General features: G+C 32.3%; 1 protein-coding gene across 9 annotated transcripts in view; it reads right to left on the bottom strand.

Annotated features, from left to right (window-relative positions):
• Cask (peripheral plasma membrane protein CASK) overlaps positions 1–26,312 on the bottom strand; it is a 263,599-nt gene that overhangs the window by 14,700 nt on the left and 222,587 nt on the right. For 4 of the 9 annotated variants that reach the window (XM_072003902.1, XM_072003908.1, XM_072003906.1 and 1 more), the window contains 4 exons: positions 20,939–21,130; positions 20,090–20,254; positions 18,472–18,546; positions 2,581–2,610 (listed from right to left, as the gene is read on the bottom strand). In XM_072003902.1, the coding sequence (XP_071860003.1) occupies positions 2,581–2,610; positions 18,472–18,546; positions 20,090–20,254; positions 20,939–21,130 (462 nt within the window). The remainder of the gene's footprint in view (positions 1–2,580; positions 2,611–18,471; positions 18,547–20,089; positions 20,255–20,938; positions 21,131–26,312) is intronic. The other 5 variants (XM_072003903.1, XM_072003907.1, XM_072003905.1 and 2 more) reach the window with 3 other exon arrangements.

The raw sequence follows: 26,312 nt of genomic DNA, 5'->3' as shown, positions 1-26,312 counted from the left end.
TACGTACATTCGCAGATAGCGGGTCGGATCAAAAAGTTGAACGACACTAGAACGACAGTTATACGATTCTCGTTGTCATTATTAAATCGTATCAAAATCAGTGCAACGATCGTTCATCTAGCGATGCATATATATGAACAAAGTGACTCGCTTCTTTTCTTTCTGTACATTCATTCTCTTTTTTTTTTTCTTTTTATCTTTGACAATAAGCTGAAGCACTAGATGCTGCACAGTAGTACGTACACAGCACACCGATACACACACGCACGCCACATACGCACACGTACACGCTTGAAAAATGCGCGATATGCAGAATATGCATTCGGGCTCTACGTTAAAATGTGCGAATAAGACATACGGCATACGAAGGAATAGAATAATAATGCTGAGTGACAATAAAAATGGCATCTGACTTGCGGCGCGTATCATTCGCAATCGAAAAATATGCCGACGATGATTCATAATGAATTCAAAGGGACGGTGGTATGTATAGTGGAGTAATGAAATTCGTGTGTTTATATGAGAAACCAGCCCTGCACGAATATCTCTGCTTCCAAAAAAAATGGTTTTTCAGATCATCTACCATAATTCTAGCGCGGCTCTGTACGAACTAATTGCGTGAATTTCGACCATTGACAATGTTTTGGCATTTTTGTTTTTCTCTTTTTTTATTTTGGTGGATGGAAAGCATTTGAGTGGCTGAAGCATCGAACTGGTCGAATTATCAATGGATCTATAGTCAATTAACGAGAAAGTCTTTTCAGCTGTTCGTTCAATGCATCTTTTTAAATGACGCTTATTTGATGGAAAATATGAGCTCTTTATATGGTTTAGGATACGGATTATGTGAGTCCCTTCAGTGTATACGTGGGTGGAAACTACTGATATATGATAATCATGCATATTCTATGAATTTGAAGATGTTTACAGAACAAATAATGTTTTTGGTTATAGATGTTCACATAGAAAATTTTTATAATTATCATTAATTAGAAATGCATTGATAAATTGACAAGTTGAAAAGAAACAGTTGATCAAGAATTCATGCTAAATATCTGTAGAATTAAAACAGTTAAACACCCATTATACAATTCGTTTGGATCATTTATGTAATTTTTATGAGTTTAAATATTAACGAAAATCTTCATACGTATTCTTTTATTAATTTTTAGAAAGTGATATATGTGGTGCATAACACAATGGTCACAACAACGAAAGCTGGCTAGCGCTAAATGAAGAATAACATGATGTTTTTAATAAAACACAGAACCTCGAGAAGCAATCAATCAAATCGATATTATTTAAATCAAACTCTACGTATTAAAAACTTAAACGAATTTATGACAGACGGGTAATTTATCGTTCAAACAACATGTATCTTGCATGAAATTACGTGAAATAGTTCTGAAACTTTCAATCGAGAAACTTTACTCATTTCTCGTATTCGTTGAATAGTATTTTATAATTCTCGAGAGTTACGTTCAAAATTACAAAGATTTTCTTACATGACCGATAGGTTTGAGAGATTTCATAGAAGAAAAATTTCGCAGGAAAGTTCATAAATTTTGTATATTTTTATATTCGCTATAAAATTAGAGATTGGAAAGAGATCGAGGATTAAGCGTAAAGTATATAAGATAGTTTAGATGAAAGTTGAACAGTGAAAAAAGGTCAGAAGAGATTGGTATATTCGTACAGGCCTAGTCTCTACAACTAAATCTAATGTGATGGTTCAATGGTCGCGCAATCATCTACGCCTCTCAGTGACTACGAGGCTCGCCATAACAGTGTTTCGTTGCATTAGCAGTAAAAAGGAAGACTCTCGTGTTCAGGTGTACTAGACGAAAGAGAAAGATGGACATGGAAAGGTGAAAAGGGAAAAAGGGATAAGGGTTTCTTTCATGAATGTAATACGCGTTCGAAACGTTCTTTTTTTTCATTTAAATCACATCCAGAAACCTAGAAAGATATTGAACTATATAAAACGAAGAACTGAAAAATGCAGGGAACGAATGAAGTAAATGGAAGCCTACTTTCTTGCGATTGCATATGGTATGATGATCGAATGATCGTGCAGCTTGGGTCTGGGTAAATTTCAGACTTTCAAAGAAATTGTTAATTCACATATATGAATCCTAATATTTCGCTGCGAAAAACATTTTTAATATCTTTCAATGAAATATTTTCTTTGAAAACTCAATATTAAGTGCACCGATATTGCACGTATATATATTATATATAATTATTTATTTCAAAATGCACAATCAATGAACAGATATATGTGACTATGTTGATTAGTTGTTAAATGGCACGCCAAGATTATAGCAAGAAAAGAAAACCAAACTCACGAAGGAAAATGATTAAACACACGATTAACTCACGAGCATTACCTCCACTTTCGGAGCGTTTAGCATTGACGTATCGTTCAGAACTTATTTACTCAGACTCACACCGCACACGGTACACAATATGCGTGTGTTCAAACGTAATATGTAATGTGGATATGTATATATGTATGATAAACGCATAGCCTTCTAACTACAGCAGTCCAATCACACCAGATCAAGTGGCGGTACTTACTAACACTGGCAGAGGCTTAATCCTGAACAACTAGAGCGTTGAAGAAACAGAAAAAAGGAAGATCGATTAATTAACATGTTCATCAAAACTTGATCTCAGGCTGAATGTTCGAATTCTAGTTTTTGTTCTCTTGTCATTTTTCTTTTATCTTTCTCTTTCTCTCTCTTTCCTTTCTGGTATAATTAAGAACAGACGCAAGAAAAAGAAAAAAAAAAAAAAAGAAAACGAAAAGAAAAGAAAGAACACCTACTGTTGGGATGTCGCGCGCGTCAACGCTTCCGAGATTCACGGTGCGCATTGCTGTGACACATGCAGTATCCCTTCTAGCTCTCCTCTCGAACTTGTCGAGCCGTGAAACTTCGTATAATCGATTTGTTCGATTATACGAAAACGATCGAGCTCGTAGCTTCGCGACAGCCAAAAGCGTCACCAAGATGCGAGCTGGAGAACCAAAGACTACGGTACTTTTCGTCGTTTCGTAGGAAAAATCGATTCTTCTTTGTTACATCGTCGAGAGTTATCGAAACATTTTTTGGTTCAGCTTCTGTAAAAGTCTGTTGATCTGGCAATCGCTACAGATCTAAAGTTGAAAGACACGACAAATAAAAAGTATCTCGACGTAGTAGTTGAGATTTATAATCGATTTTCCAGCAACGATCGAGCAATGTCCGTTTTGACAAGCGTCGAGCAACGTCACAGTTTACTCACGTTCGAAGCTACGATATTGGGCGGTTAGTCACGCTCTTTGCGGCTCATCTCCGCAAAGACTTTACAGTTACAATGCGGCCTGTTGAATAATCACTCGTTCAAACACGGTTTCTTTTTTTTTTTTAGACTGTACAAGTACTTCTAATGAGAAAAAAAAAAAAAAAAAGAAAAAAGTGACAATGTCTACCATACACATATACTTCTATAGAAAAAAGAGGAAACATTAAACGGCTAGTGTATGTATGTATGTGAGACGGTGAAGCATAAAGATAGACAGACAATGAAGGCATTCTATAAAGACCAGTTTCATAAGAAAAATCATTTTCTATTTTCATATACACTTTATTGAATGAATCATCGCACTTTGTTGTATCACGCAAACTATTGAATATTATTCAAATAGTAGTATATGAACATGAAACTGGTCTGTGAGGAACCATCGATGAGGGCAAGGAGTCTCAGGAGTTCAAGCCGCACTGTTCTAGAAAAGTCACTGCGAGTATGGCCTCGCCCGATCTCTTAATAACGTTCTCGAAGGATAGTGCACGGAGAAATGATGGTCGAATGGCTGCCGGCGTGCATCGGAAGCTATGTTCTACTTTAAAGAGAGCTAAAAAAAAGTGGATCAGGGAAGAATAGTTGACGAATGATAGGTAAATAATGGGGATACGGGAAGAAAGGGAACACGACAACTTCTACACAGTGACATAGCAGGTACTGCACTATCGACAACTCGTCTGGTGGACTGACTGCTGCTGACGCTGTTGAATTCTCTCTGCTTGATTTCCATTGGAACTGCACTCTACCATCGAGTGTCTGGCCAGAGGGTTCCTTATTAGGGTAACGGTATTCTTGGCATTGCATCTCGTATGTGCGAATGCAAAGAAATAGGACGCGCACCATCAAGCAAAACATCGAACTATCTTAACACGTTTCACGCTGGTCACGTAGAATGTACATCTTTTTCATGCTAGTCTAGTTTAACCACTGATCACCTAAAAATACGCCTTTTCTAATTGGTATTCTTTTACAGTTTTATAGTATATTCTTATAGCAATCTTTTCTAAGAGTAATTTTGAATCAAAATACATTTTTATATTAGAGAGTTGAGAATCATAGTGGCGAAAGGCTATTACTATTTTTCATAAAAGAGCGTGTTTATCGTTATGAAAGATACATAAGTTAGAATGTTAAAATTTAGTTCATACAACCGCGTAATTTAATTGATTCTCAAACTAAGGGGATGATATTTCTAGGAATCGAAATTGGAGCATTTGCAGTTCCAATATATAAAATATATTTACTGGAAGAGAAAAGAAAATATAGACTTTATATTAAAATTGTAAAAAAGTTTGCGATTGTAGAAAGTGATGCAATTTCGATTGATTTTGAACTAATTTCAATCTGCCACGTAGCAGATATATTTTTATATAATCGATGGCTAAATGAAAATATGAAAAAGATGTATGTACTTCTACATAATTGGCGTGAAATATGTTCAGAAATCGTAATACGAATTTCTTGCATCTCGACTCCACGAGGGATTCTAATTACTGGCGTGGAAATGACAAATATAGAGTGCTGTAGGTTTCGGACTAAAAGCTTCATTTACAAGGTAGATTAACACTGAGAAAGGCATATTTTACATTGTTCCAGATATTTTTCATTTCCAAGCCAAATTCGATGTATAGGTTTTAATAGCGAAAATTTTCATCACTGATCCAACATTCGTAATTTCGTTCACTGTTCCTTTGCGGTACGTCCCTTCGGGTTGCTATCGTTCAGAGGTTCAAGCTGTACATACGTAAGATAATAATGTTGACGCGATGGATGAGGAGAATAGGCTAAAGACACAGAGACGTAACAGTTACCTAATTTGGTCCACGCATACTGCAACAATTTGTGTGGGATTGGCAATTTACAAAGGATCGTAAGTTAATGTGTAGAACAGGAAACTTTTAACGAGCTTACGGCACCGAATGATCCGTAAAATTCAAATTTGTATATAGCGATCGAATTAACGAAAGGAAAAATTAATATAAAATAATAAATGCTTTAGCAGAATTGAACTCTAAAAATAAATCTCTCAATTTTTCACTTTCCTTCTTTCATCTCGATTGGCAGGTCCTTCTCACCGTCTTGTCAGATCTTCGATTATAATGGCGAACGTATAAATAGGGAAATTATCACTCGTAAAATCAACTAATTGCATCGTGAAAAAATTCATTTTCCCTTTCGTCTACAATGTAGGAGTTAAACAAAAATTTCTTGTATTTTGGAAAATTATAAACGTAGAATGTAGAATGTAAAATGTAAAATACAGACTAAAAGATAATAAAATTTCAAATTTCTATGTTTAAATAAAAAAAATGTTAAATTATGTTGAACTGCTCTATTTATATGCTCGCTATCGTAAATAAAATCTTAGATCTAAGAGATATTGCCGTAATCCGTAGTGATAACCATGGACAATAGATCGGTGCACAGGGAGAACAACACGAGTAATCATAAATTTCAGGTAATAATATATATATATGTGCGAGAGGGATCGGAGTCCGCGCACAGTGGTCGTCGTCTATATACATCTACGACAAACAGAGAGAAGAGAAATCACGTTGGAGGTGACGTGCGACGAATCATGATGTTCCAGCAGTTCGTGCTTTATTATATCTTCGTACAATGCACCGCCGCAATAATACCGCTGTTCGTTTTGTCGCCGCCGATGACGGGTCTCTGCTTTCGCGTCCGACACTATACGTAACAGAGAAAGATCACTTCCCAGATACAACGTGTGGTACAATTCGTTTTCTTATCGTTAACGCGAGAGAAAGATGCCCACCGGTACAAACGACCAGGGACACTTACGTTTTTCTTTTTTGCGCTATGCCAGCTGAACGAGGTCCACCGTTGATATTGGTATCACTGGGACTCAGAGACTGACACAGACTTAAGCGTATTACAAGCGGGTATATGCATGGATCGTTAGGGGTATCGTAAAAATACAGATCGATATTGTAAGCGCGATTGCTTAAAAACTGCGGCTTGGTTAAATGTGAGTAATATGTTGCTGCACAAAACAGGAACGATTAAGTATTAGAAAGTAGTTAAGATTCGTTTCGAACACCGAACGTCACTTCTCTTTCTTACGTCTCGCTATTGTAATTTGTGAAATAATTACATATATCTTTAAACAGCTTAGATTAAAAATGAAATTTTATTAAATCAATTTAAAAATTATTTTGAATAGATTTGGTTACTAGCATGAAGAATTTATAAGTCGAATAATTGAAAAATAAATCATAATTGGTGATCAATTTGAGTATTTGAACGTTTGCCTGTTTTGTGCTGGTCCATTTAGTATGATCGGAACGACATAATAATCGAGATAAATCTTACATAATAGAATCCATTACATTAGCAGGTTTTACTTACACATGTAATAATCGATAAACTTTCGAATTTCGTGTAACATTTATATATGTATGTATATGTATATATAGTACTTTTCGACACAATTTACAATGCTTTACAAAATCTATCTCAATCAAGCCGTCTGTACACATGTAGATGACATGGCCTCACCTCGTGGTGATATTGCAATCTCTTCATGTTGGATAATGAAACAGGATCGCTGGATCAAACATCGAAACGACATAGAGCTATATACATGTACAAACTATGTACAAAAATCGAGACATAAAACATCACGCTTGTAGCCGCGAAATTAGGATTTTAATCGTACTGTCTGTCGAGGGAACGTCGATAAATAACAAAATTCCAATACTCTTTTTTTTTGAAGGCCCGACTAGTTCGTTATGGAATTCGGCAAATATCAGGGAATTTTTGGTTCTAATCTACATTCTTTAAATTTTTGAAAGGTAAAAGGGTTTCGGAAATATAACGAAAAAAAAAAAGAAAAAAATGAAAAGGATATTGCAAGCAAAAATATTTATATTGGGTGTGTAGGAATACGTTTTATGGATTATAAAAAAGAGATCTCGATCTTGGACACAATACTTGATTTATATTATATGTTAAACATTTAGTTTATATATTTAAAATTGAATAATTCACTGAATAATAAAATACCATAGTTGATATTGTTTGATTCAATGACGTTCAAATTTTGAGCTATAGTCTGTATGTTTGGAGATACGAGTAGCAAATAATATAAGAAATATTTTTAAAGATAAACTACTCTGAAAAATAAAAATACATTGGAGTATTATCTCTACTTTTTTAAAGGTAACATTATTGAACATATTCGACGTATAAATCATCGAATTTAGAATAAGAAAATATTATCTACCTTTAACCAATGAAGAGCAACAAATTTTATAACAAACGTCTAATATTTTACGAACAATCTTTCAACGCATCTTATCGCCAAAAAATGAAAATTCACCTAACATTCGTATCGAATTCCGTCGCGAACCAGCGAGGTGTAAGAAACATAAGAATTCACAAATTATCTAAGTTCTCCTATAAGACAATGATCTCGCGTTATATTTATTTCAAACTAAAATCAAAAGGAAATTAAAAGAATTGCAATTCGCGTGACAATCGATCAAGAAACTATTGTCTGAATCATCGGATCACGTAAATGATCTGTATTGATGCGTTTCGTTCTTCAGGTACGAGAAACGTAGGAGCTTTTACATTACAATAATTTGTTTACAGCAAATCGTCGTTATTGTTGTTCGCAAAACTGATCGAATCCCCTGAGATTGTGTTAAAATGCAAATTTACGAAACTTAAATCGGTGCGGATAGAGAACGTAAAACTCATCGTAAGATTGGCTACCCTCAGCTGCATGTTTAGAGATGTTTGCACATTCAATGACATTCATCTGGATATTTATAAGTAAGGAGAATCCGCTCGTGTTGAGGATGCGAGATGATTATGATTGAAACGCGTGTTGCCATGACTTCAGGTATAACAATGATGTTTCTACGATACTCGCGTGTTTATACCAAGAAAAAATCAAATCGCACTACTTGCTCGGATCGGTGATTGATCATCAGATGACCCGCAATTTGTCAAATTTATTTCAGTAAAATTTGATTTATCTTATCACCAGGTTCGTATCTATCAATGTTGATAACTTGTATTGTAATTTACGACTTCCAAAGTTTCACTGATAATATTAATTCAATTGTGCAAGCTGGTTCAAAAGTAGCTATATTTCGAAGTTGAAGGATTAAGCTACAGATGAGTGTTACTTTTCATTTTTATATTCCATCATGTTAATTTTATACGATTAGTTCACTAGCTTGATATTAAAATTTATTTCGAGCGAATATGGCGTTGTTAACTTCAAACATATTAAAATATTGCAATTTTTATGATCTTTACTTTCTGCATTATAATCGTCGGTATAAAATTGTACTATACATATATTGTACCATTTGCACATACACATTTCCTCCGAATTACATACATAGCTTTATCAATCAAATTTCAGAATTTCTAAATTCCCAGACAATCCTAGAATTTTTACTTTTTCCACCTCAAACCTCAGAATAACTATTTGCGAAATTACACATCCATATATACGATATTCCTATGTGTCATTTCTTTCAATTGTAGCTTTTTCAATAAGAGAAGCCATTAACAGCTAATGCTTAATTTTATTCAAGAAATATTTTATAAATGGTGTAGAAATTCTCTCTTGCTTGGATCTGAAACTTGCAGTTGTTCGATCCATAGCTGCATAAATTAACGATTTAAAAAGAAAGGTTTCTTCCATATAAATCAATTCAATCACCGATTCGAGAATGCATCGCGTCGTGCAGGAAATGAAAATGATCGGGAGTGTTCAAATGTAATTCGCGCGATCGAATAAAATCGTTCGAACGATCAAGATCGAGAGAAATCGCACAGTATGAATTAATTAAAATCATGATGCAAGAAAACTATAGTATATAATATATACCGGTCAGAAAGGAAAGCTTTCAACGTTTGCAAAGATATCCTTCATGCAGGTGAGGGTATAATGAGGGGTGTAACAAAAGCTTCTTTACGACAAAAAACAACAAACAACATTCCAACACATGTTGTAACGAAAGGTGCATTCCTTACGAAACTTGTCCGCAATAATATTACTGTCTACCAGAACGAATGTGATCAACCCGACGTTATGGAATAAGAGACAAAATAAAAACAGAGAGAGGAAAAGATATAAAGACAGACAGAAAGAATGATAAAGATAAAGACGAGAAGAGAAAATATTACTCAAACAGAAAACAGAATGAGAAGGAGTGGAGGCAGATTGTCCCACTTTACTTGACTAATTTTATTTTAAATTATTTAGCCTCTACATTTAGAAGAACAATGAATAATCATTTGGGTAAATTTTATGTTAGTCGAAGAGAAATAAATGATGTTATTTAAAATTGTGTAATCAGCGATGTATAGATTTGCTTATAAGAGATTCGACGTTCGATAGCTTTCGAAATAACTACTCAAAAAATTAAAATTTCAAAGAAACGTTTCATGCTCCTCTTTTTAATCCATTAGATCACGTACTGCGATAATTGCGCAACTTTAATACTGTTTCGGAAATATATCCCTTGAATGAGAGCAGTGACAAAGGTATTTAGGATGGTCACGTGAAATGGAACGCACCGGTAAATACGTAGAGATAGAGAACAGAGAGAACGAGAGAAATATATAGAAGGGATCGAAAGAGAGAAACATGCAAACGCGCCGTGGACTCGAAAGCGCCGACCAAAGCGTTTTGTTACACCGCTCGACTATTGAACTTTGCCTTCTTTTCGCCTGTTTTCGTCTGCGTTTCTATTCATCATTGCTTTCTGCTCTTCTTCTTCCTCGTTCTTTTTTTTTTTCATTTCGAATTTCACAGGTACGGATTGCGGGATCGCATTTAATTATCTTCTATTGGGACTGAAAATGGGACTCGTCCCTGTTTCGTCGTTTCGTTGCTTTGCACGTGAATATATGTAATCACGAAACGAAACAAGGCGCAAAATTCGGAATTCGTCGGCCGCGATTCAGGACTCTGCGTCCATGTTGAAATACCGACACGCTCGTATCAAACTGCCTCAACGTTATCTCTATATGGTGCCCATGAATCGTCGACTCATGGTCAGTTATGAGACAGACAACGAGCTAAGAATTATCTTCTGTATCTACGTTCGCGATTTTTCTGTCTGCACATCTATGTATGCGTTCTGTGTATCTTCCTCAACAGGGCGAGACGTATTTCGTGATACTTCTTTCAAACAGTGATTTTTCTGTGATAAAATAAGTCGAAAATGTAGAATAATAATCTTTCTGGGAGCCTAATTTTTAGAACATCGATAGGCAAATCTTCGATAAGTTCTTGTTCGGACGATCAACGTTAACCTTCTTGTTTTAAAGCGACTTATCTAGAATTTTTCAGTCTTCAATATACAAATATAAGCGCTAAAGTGATAAAGTTAGTGATAAAGATAAGTAAATTCATTTATTCTTATAAGATGATATAAATAATAATAAATTCTAGGAGAAATCTAAAAAGTTGTGTTTCTAACATTATCAGTTTTCTGTATTTTTTAATTCGCGAAGTCGATCGATGTGATTTCTGAATGATTAATATGTTGAAATATTTGCAATTCCCTGTGTGTTTCAAATCTTTTAAGCAAAGTTATGTTATAGGCTGCTATGAAATAATGACGAAATATTTTAAATTAAATGAAAAGGGGCAGAGATGACGCAATGAAAATGAAGCTCTAGTTTTGTTTTCAAATACGATATTTTTTCAGGTAGATAAGTCATTTTAATTGAGAAAGGCAATATTGCTATATTTTGACTAAATTGAATGTGTTGTTTAAAGAAGTGATTTGTCACAGCTTCGTATACTAAAAATGGAACTGCTTCGGTAAGCAATAAATATCGACCCCGCAAGATGTATTGCATTATTTATTACCTAATCAAAGCTACCATTAAGCTTGGAAAAGTGTGTCAGACTACTACTTTGTTAAATGCAACCCATTGCTCGTTTATTAGAACGAAATATGATGATACTTTGCGGAGAAAATTGATAAAAATGATCCAACAAAAGTCGATTTTTTTAAAAAGGAAGTTTCACTTAAATAAAAAGTTTCATACACTTTCTACTTATTTTCAGGAAAATCACCCTTTGTATACGTATATGATGAATCACGTCGCCCCCTGTTTGCGTTATTCTACGATAAATCATCGGTTTATTTGGTGCCACAGTTTTCTTGGTGTTCTTCGAGATTGCAGCATTTACCGACAACTTGTAGAAATTTAATTCTTACGAAATTTAAATCTTGTTTATTTTTAATTTTTGCTAACGAAATGAAATGAAATGAAAATGAGAGATAGATCATTATTACGAGCAATAAAATTTAACAAATCTGGTAGATATAAAGAAATAAACATTAATAGTGATAAGGCTCAGCTCTTTTCTTTTGTGTCAATTCAATTTAAATAGATAAATAAATGTAATATTTATTAATAATTACGAATCTAAACTTTTATCCAAAATTCTGAACAATTTAATTCCTCTTATATTTATGCTAAATGTAATTAATTGTTCGCACAATAATTAACAAAATTTTTTTGTATAGATTACGTTCTCGAAATTATCGATAAATGCTACAAATTTGAAACGAAACTAAGAAAACCATGAGATATTTGAATATGAGATTTAGCGTAGAATAACTTGCGAGATAACGTATGTTATGCGATGCTGGGTATTACTTCTATTAAGCTCATATTTTTCAACATTTTCCAGAAATTTTAATTATATCGTCTCTATACGTGGAAAACAAACTCTACATTAAAAAATAATATAAAATTTCACGGACATAGTTTCACATTCATTTCTGAATGTGGTTGTGTGGTATAATTACCTCGTAAATTGTTTGTATTAGGTTCGAAAAAATGTATAGTCGAAACAAGCATTACAATGCATTTTAAAACAAATATATACAAGGACTAAATAATTATTATAAATGATCAGAAATATTTCAAATGTATGTAATCATATGCTTTGTATATTTAATACTTCAACACTCACTCAGACTAGTTAACAATTAATATTGTCTGCACTGTGACGTATAATAAATATCCATCTACCCAGAATCGACATTGAGTTATAGTCAAACTTTTAAGAGAAGAGGAAAGTTCGTCTTTCCCTTACATATTTTTTCATCGCAAAATTACTTTCCTCCGTACTCTATTTGAAATGAAGCAGTTAAATAACAAATGTATAAATATTGTATACATACATACGTAAGTATATGTATATTTGAAGCAGAAAAGGGAAGGGAAAATATTCGTGTTTATGTGTATGTGTATATATGTATGTTCAAAATCCTGCGCTATAATATGTATACTATATGTATATCGAATTATATATCTCTAATTTCTAATTGCGCAAAACAAGGATGAACGTAGTAATCAAAGGTTTTAGTTAAAAAATCACATGTAAGCTGAAATCGAATGGCATTTCACGTTTGCGAGAAAAATTCCTTCTAATTTCGCGATTATTCTATTCTACCAACTGATAAATTCACGATTTTGCATGTGTGTGCTATTCCAATATAGCTGAATAGCATAGATAACGCGTAATTTTGCAGATCGATAATCACGACGTGATTAATCGAAAGCAGCATGGGAAATTGGTAGTAGCAAAGTATGTTTCACTTTGCGTTAAACCTAATCATCACAAAGATAAATCACGTGAGAAAATAAATTACTCAACGATATATCGAATCGTAAAAGTTTGAATCTCTGTTGATGAAAGGTCATTGGGTACTGAAATAACATCTATCTATATTAAGCTGAAAAGTGAATATTTCTTATTTTCGTACATTTGACGGTTCACATATAGAGAAAGAAACAGGAACTCGAATTATCGAACGAAGCATACCAAACAATTTGCGAAACGTGATAAATTAATATTATTTGATAACGTGAATAAGTATTATGATCATTTTAAATTAAAATTTCTCTCTCCGATATGTGAAACGGTAAATCAAGCTCGCTATAAAAAATTGATCGAATGTGTAATGGATTTAAGTGTTTTTTGTGTTGAAATAATATTTTGAAAGTAGATAATGTAATAAGTGTATATGTTTATGTGTGTGTATCTGTATGCCTTTAAGGAAATCAGTGAAAACCTCCGTTTAGCAGCTTCACTGAATAATTCATTCAGTTTACGCTCGCACGTCAAAGTGAATTTAGTTTGGACAAGTACATTTGCAATGGTGGACGAAAATTACGCTATTTTCTAGTGGAAGCGACAGTTGGTATAGAAAGAGCATTGTACCTATTCAAGTCCGTTTTTTTCATAGTTCGTTAGCAGATGACTGAAAACCTCATTTGCAGAGGGAGAAATGGCTCAATTAAATCCTAGTTAGCTTCATTAAAAAAATCTGCATCTTGCTTGCTGCTTCCAGCGCACCGTTCATAATGAATTTATAATGTTATCTCGTACTCCGTTATTAGATATCTCATTTTAACATTAATTTCACTCTATACGTGTGAAGTAGAGTTATCATATGTATATATATTGATTTCATAAACGTAATTTCCTAATATGAGATTATTCTCGTACTTTTCCAGTTTATTAGAGACAAAATTCAAACATTTCATTAGTTTCGAACATAGAATTTCATAAAAATTAGTTTGGGAATTAATTAATGAAAAAGTTAATGAAAAAAATGTATTTTCGTCTGGGTATAAAATTTTAATAAAACCATTGTTTTTAGAATATTTGTTAAAATATGAATTATCTGTCAATGTAATATAATTGTCGTTTAATTAAAAGGGGAAAATAGATTATAATTTAATTTTAATATAATTACGATATATCTCATTTTAGATAGTAATGTTATATATTACAAAGAATTCGCGAAAATATCAGATATCATTTCAGATATCTACATTTAATAACTTGCACGTAAAAAAACTTTGGAGATATCAAAATTGAACAGCAATCTTTTGCGTTAAACCTCCGCATTTGACCCAGTTTCGATTCTTTTAGCAATTCAATTTCCAGTACATTGAAATTCGATGAAATTCTATCATTTCTTAATGGCTATTGGTTCATGAAATTCACATTTATTGTTCTACTCTCTGAATTTTACTTAAGTATATAGCGTTAATGTCTATGAATTTCTAACGTCAACGAAAGTATTAGGCGAAACCATAAGTAATTTCCAATTAACTTATCTCACAATCAACTAATGCATCCATTATTCGTTAGTATAATACAGTTATTATGAAAAAAAAAAAAAAGAAAAGAAATTAATTCACATAAAGTAGACAAAATTATGATACAAACGTTATGTAATACTATAGTTTCCATATTCTAATGCGAACTAGATATTAAGTCATTATCAAAACTATTGGACGGACGAATATTTTTAGAAAGGATTGACTTTATTTTCAAATATCATTAAAAAGCTATTTTACCCTGCTTGCGAACATTTTTAGAAAAACGAGTCGGTTTGCTTATCTTAAATGCTTGCTATGTTTATATTGTAGCAAAAGAATTTAATGAGTGCGGATTGGAAAAATACATTTCCATTGATGACATTGGAAATTACTTGATAGTTCACCTAACTCCACAGACAACTTTATTAATAATATTCTAAAAATAATAAAAGGAAATGTTGTATATATATAAATTTTGTTTAAATCGAAGAACAAAATTAGCCGATTGTAATGTTCAGGTACGAATATATAAAGATTATATTGAAACTTTATAATGAAAGATATATTAGAAGTTATATATGCACATATATATATAAACCTTTCTCCTTACTTTCGAGAACTGCGATTCTACATTTTAATACTTTCCATATATTGAGAAATATTTTGCAGTTACATCGCTACATCTACATATAAATTATGTTTTTCTAATCGATTCACTTTTCGTAGAAGGTTTATTAAGCAACTAGATATTCACGTAAACTATTATGTAGATACCATTATTCAACGTAACCTACACTTTAATTCCTAACATGTTGTATACAACACGCGATATCAGAATATACGTAAAAATCGCACTAATTAAAAAGGAAATATCGTTTTCAGTAACTCATACTTAATTACGCCAATTTATATGTAAAGTAGAGACATATTTATCAATTTAATCATTCTGAATAAATTTGCTCCTTAACTTTGACAACGAAATGAAAATATTTAATATCGCATGAAGAATGTATGTAAACAATTTAAAATATAATTTAGTAAAATAATAGAAGAAATGTTTATAACGACGTATAATTAAAATTGTATAATTAATCAGATCTTGCAAAATGTAAATAAAAATTCCTTAAGCTACTTTTTAAATTTTAATTTCTTAAATAATCTCATTTATTTATTTATTTATTTTTTTTTTAGAAGCTTAAATACCGACATAAACTATAGAAAACTATCTCAAATTCTAAGTTAATATCAATGTTCATAATCTTTGGTACCTGTGTTTCAAAAAACACTCGAATTAATTTCACTTTCTTTCTTATAGAAATATGTAATACTATTAGCTGATAAGCATCGATGGGCTATACTTTTATTTTTTAATCACAACTATTTATTTTCACGATAAATTGTCCAATCTACGTTTGAAACGTATAAAATTAAACGCAATGATTTCAAGAAGTGAAATTGCAATCAGAATTTCAATTCAGAACGCAAAGTTAATGCTCACAGCTTTAACGCTTCGCAGAAGCTCTCTAGTTGTTTAACTGCGTAACACCAGATGTATTCCACGTGGAATCAAAACACGACGGATGCGAGTACACAAGGTACACCGTAATCCACTATACGAATCGCCTCTTTCCGAGTTTATCCTTTCGTGAAACTTGGTGTGTAACTATGTATAAACTAGCGACTACCGGAGGAACTTTCCAAGTTCCATTGTAATTCTATTCAAATCATGCTCAATCTTCTACAGAAAATTAAACGCGTGATGGGAGACTAAATACGAAAAGGAAACTCTAGCTGTTCGCTTTAGCGATAAATAGCGATTAGAAGGTTTTAAATAATATTAAAACATTTACGAAAATTATTCTTTTAAATGGCACTGAAAATAACTAGACAATTTTTAATCATAATGTAATTAAAATATCCACGAATATTATTCGTTTTTATATAATATTAAAATATTGTAAAATACAAATCTTGCGTTTGTAGAAGTACGTATTATGAATAAACTTAGGATAAATAACAAAAAGAGAATAAAATTTGACTAGAAATAATTTGTACCAAATTCGAGCGCTTTCAGTAATAAACTTCTCAAAATTATCTTCAGCTTTGAGTGCTTTAAGATGGAATTCCTTATTTAATTTCAAGTTATATTGCATCCTCTTATTTAATGTCACCCTATATAGGTGAACTGCAGGCTATCAAACTGTATAACTAAATATCAGACAATTAATTTCTATGATCACAGTGACACGAGATGAAACAGTTATTTACGGTAACATAGTTTATAAAGCGACAAGTGTGTATACCTATAGAAACTGCGTGTACCTGTCTTTTAAATGAGTTTAATTATCGCGCAGGCTGTGAACTATATCTACGATTTAATTTTCATACTGTTAGCAGACATAAAATTAATATTATCTAGTAAGTCGAAAGTACGTAGATGAAAACATGAGTTCATATCAACTTTAAATTTTTTAATTAAGTTATATGTATGCCGTGTTCCCGAAATATGTAATCAACTAAACTAAAGTAATTGTACATCTACATCTGATTAATATTCAACGTTAATGAAGATAGCAAGACAAAAATTAATAGCAAGATAAATGTTAAATGACAAGGACTTGTTGGCACTGCGTCACGTAATGACGATATAATCTTTCTTTAACAAATGAAAGAACTATAGAATTTTTTGTGAATATGTAACAAAAGTGTAAAACCGAAGCACGCTTCAATAATCTGGTTTTCAATATTCCTTGGACATTTCAATATACCTACGACAATTTTACATAATCTGACAATTAATTTATTTGAAAATTTATATTTGGTAATTAGTGACGTTATATAGCTATTCACAATTACGCTTGTTTTATGAGTATTGTTTCATGTAGTCCGGTAATAAACGTTTATCGTAACAATTCGTTAATGAAAAATCTATAAATCTCACTCGCCTTTAACTTCTTATATTGATAGAAGTGTTTCTCGATATAATCAAATCTAAAGTAAATAAAATAATTTCTCAATAGATATACAGACACATAAACAAACTATACAACATTATCTATATTATCTTAAAATGGAAATATTAGTTTCTTGTACATAAACTATCTAATTTCACAAGTAAATAAAATCTTTCAACAAATATATAAAGACTGGATCCATTCATGTATTTTACACAAAAGGAACTAATTCTATGTACTATTACTGTATTCATTAGTACAATCATAAAAATTATAATTTTGTTTCACAATAGTTGAAGTTCATTAAATTTAATGGTTCATATTTCGATTAATATTATTTTGAATAAAGTTAAACGTTAGATTTCAGAATTTTGTGATGTTTCAGAAATATAATTTCACGTGAAAGAGCTAATACATGAAAGCCCAAGGAACATAGCAACAATATTCACATAAGATACAGCAACATGAATGACAGAACTAGACTAACAATCCTTCACTCACCATCAAAGAATCTAAAGATACAAACTCAACGAATATCAATTTCATTGTCATTATATTAATTACCTATTAATATCTTAAATATCGTTATTTAACCTACTTACGCGTTATAAGAAAATACTTTGATATTTTCCAAGCGATTGTAATCAAAAGCCAGATTGATCGTTAGAGAAGACCAATTGAACGAAATCGAACTGGAAACTATTTCTAGTTGAACTGGCGCTAATAAAACTATAAGAATATGCCGGATCAACTTATCGAAGACTCTTCATGTTTAGGATTTTCGCGACCTGAGAGCCGATAATGGGTTGAGCCGTCGTTTAGGCGTGCTATCGGTTGACGAGGAACCGCTTTTGTTTTTAGAAGACTTAGATTTATTTTTCTCCTTGCTATTGGTGGTCGAGGAGGTTTTCACTGATTTGCCGGATTTGCTCGCGGCAGTGGCCGAGCCGGTACTCGTCGACACTGCCGCGGCCACGGGTTTATTTGCTGTACTTGGGCTCTGGGATTGGGTTTGGATTTGGGTTTTAGGGCTTACTTGTACCTCACAGGGGGGTGGTGCGCTCCTATAAGACGGCACGATTTTGAAGGTCACCGAACCTCGTGCTTCTCGCTGCAACAGAAAGCAGAGTTGTTAAAGTAATAGTTTCGTGAATAGGTCGTTCATGTTACAGCGCATTTAGACACACCATACACGTGTTTAAGTACGTCACATAATTGAGGTAGGTTGTATCCATGGTTTATAGAAAACACTAAAAGATTGCATTGTGTACAAAAAAAAAATGGTTCTTTTTATGGATTCAGTTTTTCAAAAAATTTGTACAAATATTCTTTTGATAGCTTATTTCTTGTTTAAATTAAATGGTATAGAGAATACTGCGATACATAAACATCATCTTCAGAATTTTTATGTATACCGTTCTATATAAATCACAGGGAATTCCGTATACATTTCGGTTTATTGTTGCATTTATTGTCAGATCTTCGAAACTGACGATAAATCTGACGTGCATATCAAAATGATGGAAGATTTTATTGGTCGTATAAGAGATCGAAAATCAAAAGACATTTCATGGATATCGGTCAGATTGTATAACTCGCTGTATGTGGATTGTTGTCGACTCATCAATATTGTCTCACAATTGTCTCTTCCTTTTCGAGGACAACTATTATAGTAGTATATTTCCATCGTCGTTAAAAAGAAATATTAATCCATTATAGTTGTAATAGCTTTTGATCTATAGTATTTAAAGTCCATGTTAACCACACATGTTTCCTTATTTTTAATATTTTACTTGCGTATACTATTTTTTATATCTTGCTGATAATTTACTCCTGTTTGATAGCAAAAAATGTTCCCGTCGTTGATATTACGATGGAAATCGCTATTGACAAAAATAGCATTAGCTGTTCGAAAATGTGGCAGAGCCATTCAATACTAGAGAAGGAAATGATGTTAAAAATCCCACTAATTTATGACGGCCATTGACATTCGAACGTCACACGTTGCGTGATGTATGAATATCAGGTCGTAAAGCATCTACTAATTGAACATTGGAGAGACTTCGATCTATCAAAGTGCTTGTACATTGGTTCTTCAAGTTTTCCGTAAAAGTACCATTTTGTTTCTTGATATCAATCTATCTTGATGAACATTTTTGCGTGTTAATAAATTAGAGTAAGGTGTTTTGAAGAGAATTGGACTTTTCAATATTTTATTGTCGTAAATTTTATTATTATTTATTATTATGAACTGTTGTAGACAGCCGATGAATTAAAAATGCTATTTCTTTATAATGACGAATATAAATAATATGTTGGAATAATATATTGAAATCATAAGATAAAAGGAATATTAATGTTTGAACATTTATTATCATAAAATGTATACCTGCAATTACGAAAATAATATGTTCACGAAATTAATTCGTTTTGTTAGATATTTGTCGAAACACGAGATATAGCCTATTTCAATTATGCGACTCAGTCTGCACAGAATTACTTAAACAAACAAAATTGAAGAATTTTCAAATATGTGATGTGTCTGTGAAATTAAATAAAACATAATTTATATAGATGTTAATACTAATTTTAATCTTAATTTTAATTTTATGAATTCATCGAAATTTGTGATTTATAGTTCGTATTGTACTCACGAGTATCTTTTGCAAGGCATTGACAGATTGATTAGCCACCGGTATTCCATTAATTTCTCTGATCTCATCACCCACATGAAGAGTTGCTTGTCTGTGTATCATACCACCGTGCATAATTCTTGCTACCACGCATTTCCCATCTTCGTTCATTTTTAAAGTAATTCCCTGTAAGCAAAATAAATAACGGTGCGTTTTCATCGTGCTTTTTTTGCATATCAATGTACATACATTCTAGTCATGAAAGACTAGCAAAGTATAAAGTATATGAATATCAATGTAATCTTTTAGTGGAAAAAGTAACGAGGTTCTTGAATGAAAGGGTTAAATTCAAAATATTAAGCCATGCATAATTTCATATTACATCTCAAAAGAATTTGATTGACGAAAAAGATGAATTAAACAAAATTGGCAAAAACATTCATTAAATGATGTCTCTATCTCCATCATATTGAACAAAAGAAATTGTAGAAAAATACAGCTTGGGAAGCATTGAAAAATTTGATAAAATTTCTATTATACTAAAGTTATTAAAATATTCAAAATTTACTCGCGTGATAAAATTTAATAAAATCAACGTATAGTAACTCTGCATGATATGTGGTAGTTAAAATAATATTCTATGTAAATTCCAGTTGTTATAATTATATTCACAAAAATATAAATTTTAAAAAGTCAACGATCTATTTATTATACGTGTTGCGATTATGAATTATTCGCTGATAATACTCTTTCATAATTTCATGTCAAAAGCTTCTCATTAAAAGAAAGGCAAAATTTATGAAATGAGCTAATAAATTAAATGTATAGTATAGCATAATAATATACTATCGTATTATATTATTATCTTACCATCGGTTCATCGGTGTTCTTCTGGAATTGGACCAGCCTGACGCGTGTTACATTCTCGAGGTCCAAATCACCATTTTGACCCTCGAGATCATCGCCTCCGTTTAGATAGGGAAGAAGAGGTGGCGGTGTAACTCTGGTCGCTTCTTCGCCATAAACTTCATGTCCCGCTACGTCATGTGCTTGCAAAAGCGCCTGAAACAGAAGATCAAACGAGGGGAAATTAAACACCAGTCAAATATCGGTTGCTATAGAACTGAGCGAAATAAAACAACTGGTAGTCACGCTATTTTGGTATCATAGACGCAATATTGCGTAGCCCCTGAATAGACGGCTGTCCGTAAACACACAAATACCTTTTTTTTTCGTGTTCACAAAATTTCGGGATATTGCAGTCTACCGTCACGCTTTTTTCGCCTATACGAAGCAGATAAGGGTGAGGAGTTTATTTTATTGATCGTGAGTGAACATTGGTACTTGAAAGGGAATAATAAAAAGAGGTTTCGAACTTTAGTACATGAAATTTTAATATTATATGGCTCGAAATTCAAAATTTTATAAAAAGTGGAGTTGATCAGTTTAACGTTTAATTAACTCATATTGTAAAAGAAAAATTAGGTTGCTGCAGATGAATTGTCTTTCGTTCAAATAAAATTTTAACAATATAATTTCTCCGGGGTGTTAGATATATAATTACCAGCTCTATTTGATTATGTTAAACATATTCATAATTTTAAAGAAATTCCACTTGACAAAATATTATCACATGTGCACTAATTTAATAGTTTGGTACCGTATCTCGTTACTTCAAGCTCATTTATCTCAATCTTTCAATTTAATTTTATTTGTTATTTAATTTTATTAGAACCAATTGTGATCGTAATATTCCTAAAAAAGAGAACAAAAATTTGTTGTAAATACAAAGACAGCTGATAAAATGTTTGTATAACAAACCAGATTCGTTAAAGCGGTTGAATACAAAGTGGTTGTAATATTGTAAGCAACTCCGAATTCGTTAAAAATAAATTTCGCAGAGGTTGCGGTTTCGCATTTAACGGTACAAAGTTGGAACTACGCTGACTGAATAATTGAAATACGAAAATAGTTGTACCGCCGAAACATTGTAGTTTATGCAACAATTGCTTTTACATACTTTGCGGGCTGTACGTTGGAAACATATCCAATTTTTTACACGGAGAACATTCGTTGAATTCATAACACGGAATTGTTTGAATCGTAATTTACACAATATGCCATATAAAGCGTTCACGAGCATGTAATTTATGATATTTCACGCTACCAGACACGATTATTATTCGCAATAATCTAATGTTGGAATATTGTGATTACGTTGAAAATTAACCGCTTTGTTGTCTCCCTTTGTCGATATTTTAAATTGAATAAAATGAAAGTTTTGCGATTTTATCAAATATTAAAGTTCATCTATGTTATTTTTGTCCAAGAATATCATTAAATTATGACAATAGCATTGGTTATAAATCATATATCGATAAATTTGTAAATTTTACGCTAAGGTATATCAATTTTTGGTATATAGTGTACATTATGAATTTTAAATTACATGCTAATTACATCTTAATACATAATTGCATTTGTTGATATATAATTAGTAATATATACTTTCTATGTATCAAATATAGATTACACTATTTTGGAAGCAAATATAATAACTGTCCCATTACTTTCGAGCCAAGTTTTACATATATATATATGTATATAGAACATTTAGATACATGTTTCAGACTGGTAGTTCTAGTGTTAAATCTCCTCTGACACAACTCGTTCAGAACGATGGAACGATAAACCTTCTAACATAAAATCCTCTATACGGCATTCCTCTCAAAGACGTATGAGCATCGAGAACCTCTCGAAAAATAGTGAGACGAAAGCGAGTAGGAAATGTCGTTGACTCTTCCGTGATCGATTCCCAACGTCTCGACATCGACACGTTCAATGGTCCTCCGAACCTTTTTCAAGCTATGTAATGAGAGAAGAGCCACGTCGGACGGTTTGAAAAGCGGAAGAAAAAAGAGCAAGAGACAGAAGTGGAGACAGCCTGTTTCGCGACGTACGATACGGCATGTCGTGTGAAATGCTACCGTTTTCAGAGTGCCGGTACAATTCGTTGGATAGCTGCCAGTGTCTGTGAAGAGCTGTTTCGTTCAATGCCGAAATAGCCGCGTTCGAATTCATGCGTTAATGTCCGGAGCTAGGGAAAATTTTGTCGAACATATGTATAATAGCTTGTATTAATTAAAAAGGTATTCGAATAAAAGTAAACAAATACACATTACGTGTGTTACACATGTGAATTTTACAATTTCATGACCACTTTCATGAGATCAGATTATCATCATTGTATTAGAAAAGTTTTGAGGAAATCTAAAAATTTATATAGAAGGTACACGACATTTAGTGAAGGTATATATTCTGCAGAGATCGCAAAAGTATTTAAACAGTCAATTACCCGTCACATCAATAAGCCTTAAGCTAAGTCTACACTGACAGACAATTGGCCACGTGTCGGGTACATCATCTGTCAGTATAGACTTAGCTTGAATATTCAGTGCAATCATGTTCAACAGTTGTTAGATGTTAAAGATTGCTATCAATATTGTATACTAATTTTGTACTATATACAGGCTAGGCTGTCTGGACTGCTCACTATACGTAGACAATAAATATCTTATAATTTCCTATATACATATTTAGATTGGTTTCAAATTTAACTAATATGGTTGCGGTATAATATGGTTGCGTTGAAATACTTTTGCAAGCAACTAAATAAAGCAAATTCACACGTGTGAAGGAGAAGTGGAACGGAAGCCAACAGTGGACAAGGTGATTGGCGAGAACAGAGGAAATACGAGTGTACGAAATTCATTCGCGTCTGGAACCGGATTGCTTGAAATCGAGCCAAAATCGTCGCATGACTCGCATTGATAGCCGTACCACGTTTCTATTTCCCGTGTGCCGTGAACATCCGTCTAATCTATATGTAAATCCTCCTTGCTTGCACGCGTGTTTACGCGTATGTAACGCGCGAAAATGTGAAGATATCGCTACAATTTTAACCATAATTTTCGAAAGCGCCGGATCCGCCACATATCGGATAGGAAATAGGCGAGACTAGTGGAATTTACGCGCTTATCGAAAATTTTATTCACAAACTGATACGATTGTTTGTGTTTCTGTGGATATATCACGAGATATTATTGAGCATCGAGAGAATAATGCAAGTTCAAATATTTCCATAATTTATAATAATTCATTGTAAAATATTGAAATAGAAGAATAACATGTTCATTTTGATGTTTGAAATGCGATGATTTCCGTAATTGTAAGTCATTTATTTTAGTAGAGCATTCTGTTTGTTTTTTTTTTTTTTTTACTGCTACAATTTCATCTTTGTATAGATTCCGATTACTATCTATAAGTAAAAATCTAAACGTTGATCATTAATCATTTTTACAGCTATTGTTCTTTTATGGTAATTTCACTGATTATAAATCACTTGTATCGAGGATAGGATATTTTACTAGCTTTTTCATTGGTGAGACTCTTTTGAATTTTAGTTCAATTAGGTTAGTTTACAGATTAACAGAGCCCGAAGTATATATATTTAAATGTGACGTTGGAGTGAAGAAAAGCAAAGAGAAAAACGATGAAATGTTTCATTCGTTTGACGAGTCCTTTCACTCAGGCTCTGTTGACAAATTCACGAACAAAGCCTCTCATCAGGAACTTTAAATAACTGCGTAATTATAATCAAGTGTGATCACGGACTGACATAAATAACAAACTGATTCAATGAATAAATCTTGTTTTAAAATAACTTCTTTCAAAAATAATTTTTTCAGCATACATATTCTCAGGAGAACTATTTTCGTAGCTGCAGTGCCAATCATTCAGAACGAAATTTCCCAAGATACCACGTAAAAAACTTCAAGCTCTATTATATTACTTCATACGTATTTTTGTTTCATGAATAACCCTTGTACCGGATTTGTTTCTGATTATTGAAATGTTTACGCTGTTTATCCGAGATGTTTATTCGTCATTCGTTTATTTGTTATTAAAAATAGGAAATTTCGTGTCGTCAATTTTGATAGTATTCCCAATGATATTAACGTCGTTAATTACGTTATCCCATCGGGCATTCATTCATTAGAGACAGCTCGCTCGTCCGGGAAACACGTCTGTTCCGAAGGAATTTTTCTAGTTTCATAACCGAACGAAAGCAGAGAAACAATGAACAACAATCTCATTTAATTACGTTGAAAAAGAAATCTTCAGCAATTCTTTTGCTAAATTAGAAAAAATCTCTTTCCGTTTCTGAAATAAATTTCATTTTCCTAACTGCTCCATTATAGTAATTTGTTCCCTGAATTAAACAGAGTACGAAGCACAAAATAAATACAGGCGAAGGATTGAAAGTTCTAGAAACGCAAGATATTTCAGGGAATAATAAATATTTATACTTTTCAAAGGGTATGAAACCTGTTTAGTGAAAGAGTTGCGAAAAATTTAATCGTACTTGGAAGCAACATGTTTACATATTGAGAAAAACCAATAATTCTTGCGCGGTTGTATAACATAGTATATAAACGAGTTATTTATATAGTCTTTATGATTTTTAATTAGGAATTTTATTTATCGTAGGTATTTATTTTACAGGTATGAAAATTTGCAATAAATTGTATCTGAATTATGCTATATTGCTACGATTTAACGATTTTATCATCAGCAGTAACAAGATTTATTTTCATTTCGACAAATATATCAGAAAGATAATGTTTTTACGATAAAAAGGAAACAAAAGAAATGCTATTCTACGATTTCAAAAATTTTTATTTTTAAACATTTTACTTTATTTTATTTCAAAGAATTTATACGTGTATAATAATTCGCGGTTACTATAAATGTTGAATTGCACGATAATGTAAATTAATTAAATTATAATTGTTTCTTTGACAATTTTAATGACATTACGGTACTTTAAATACGGAAGATTAATTTTAAGACATGGTGACATTGCTCCTCTAAAGATCTTCATTTTGCTTCGCTTGACTTTTGCTTATGCAATTTCTTTAGAAGTCGAGTTTACGAAAACTCCAATGCTAGTCTGCTGTAGTTGAACGGGAATATTCAAAACGAAACGTAGTTGGAGTAATTGCTAGAGAAGTATGTCAACGGGTTTTCCAAAATTTAAAGGCTTACTCAGTAAATATCATAATAATACTTTTCGTTCAATTCATAGTGATAAATTCATATAGAATGTTCATAAAAGAATTAAATTCAATGAGCATGCAATCTTTTTAATAAAGTTTATTCTCCGTTGTAATATCTTATGTGA

The sequence above is a fragment of the Bombus fervidus genome, chromosome 5, assembly GCF_041682495.2.
Source record: "Bombus fervidus isolate BK054 chromosome 5, iyBomFerv1, whole genome shotgun sequence".
Taxonomy (NCBI): Eukaryota; Metazoa; Arthropoda; class Insecta; order Hymenoptera; family Apidae; genus Bombus; species Bombus fervidus.
This window is presented reverse-complemented; position numbering and strand designations above follow the sequence as displayed.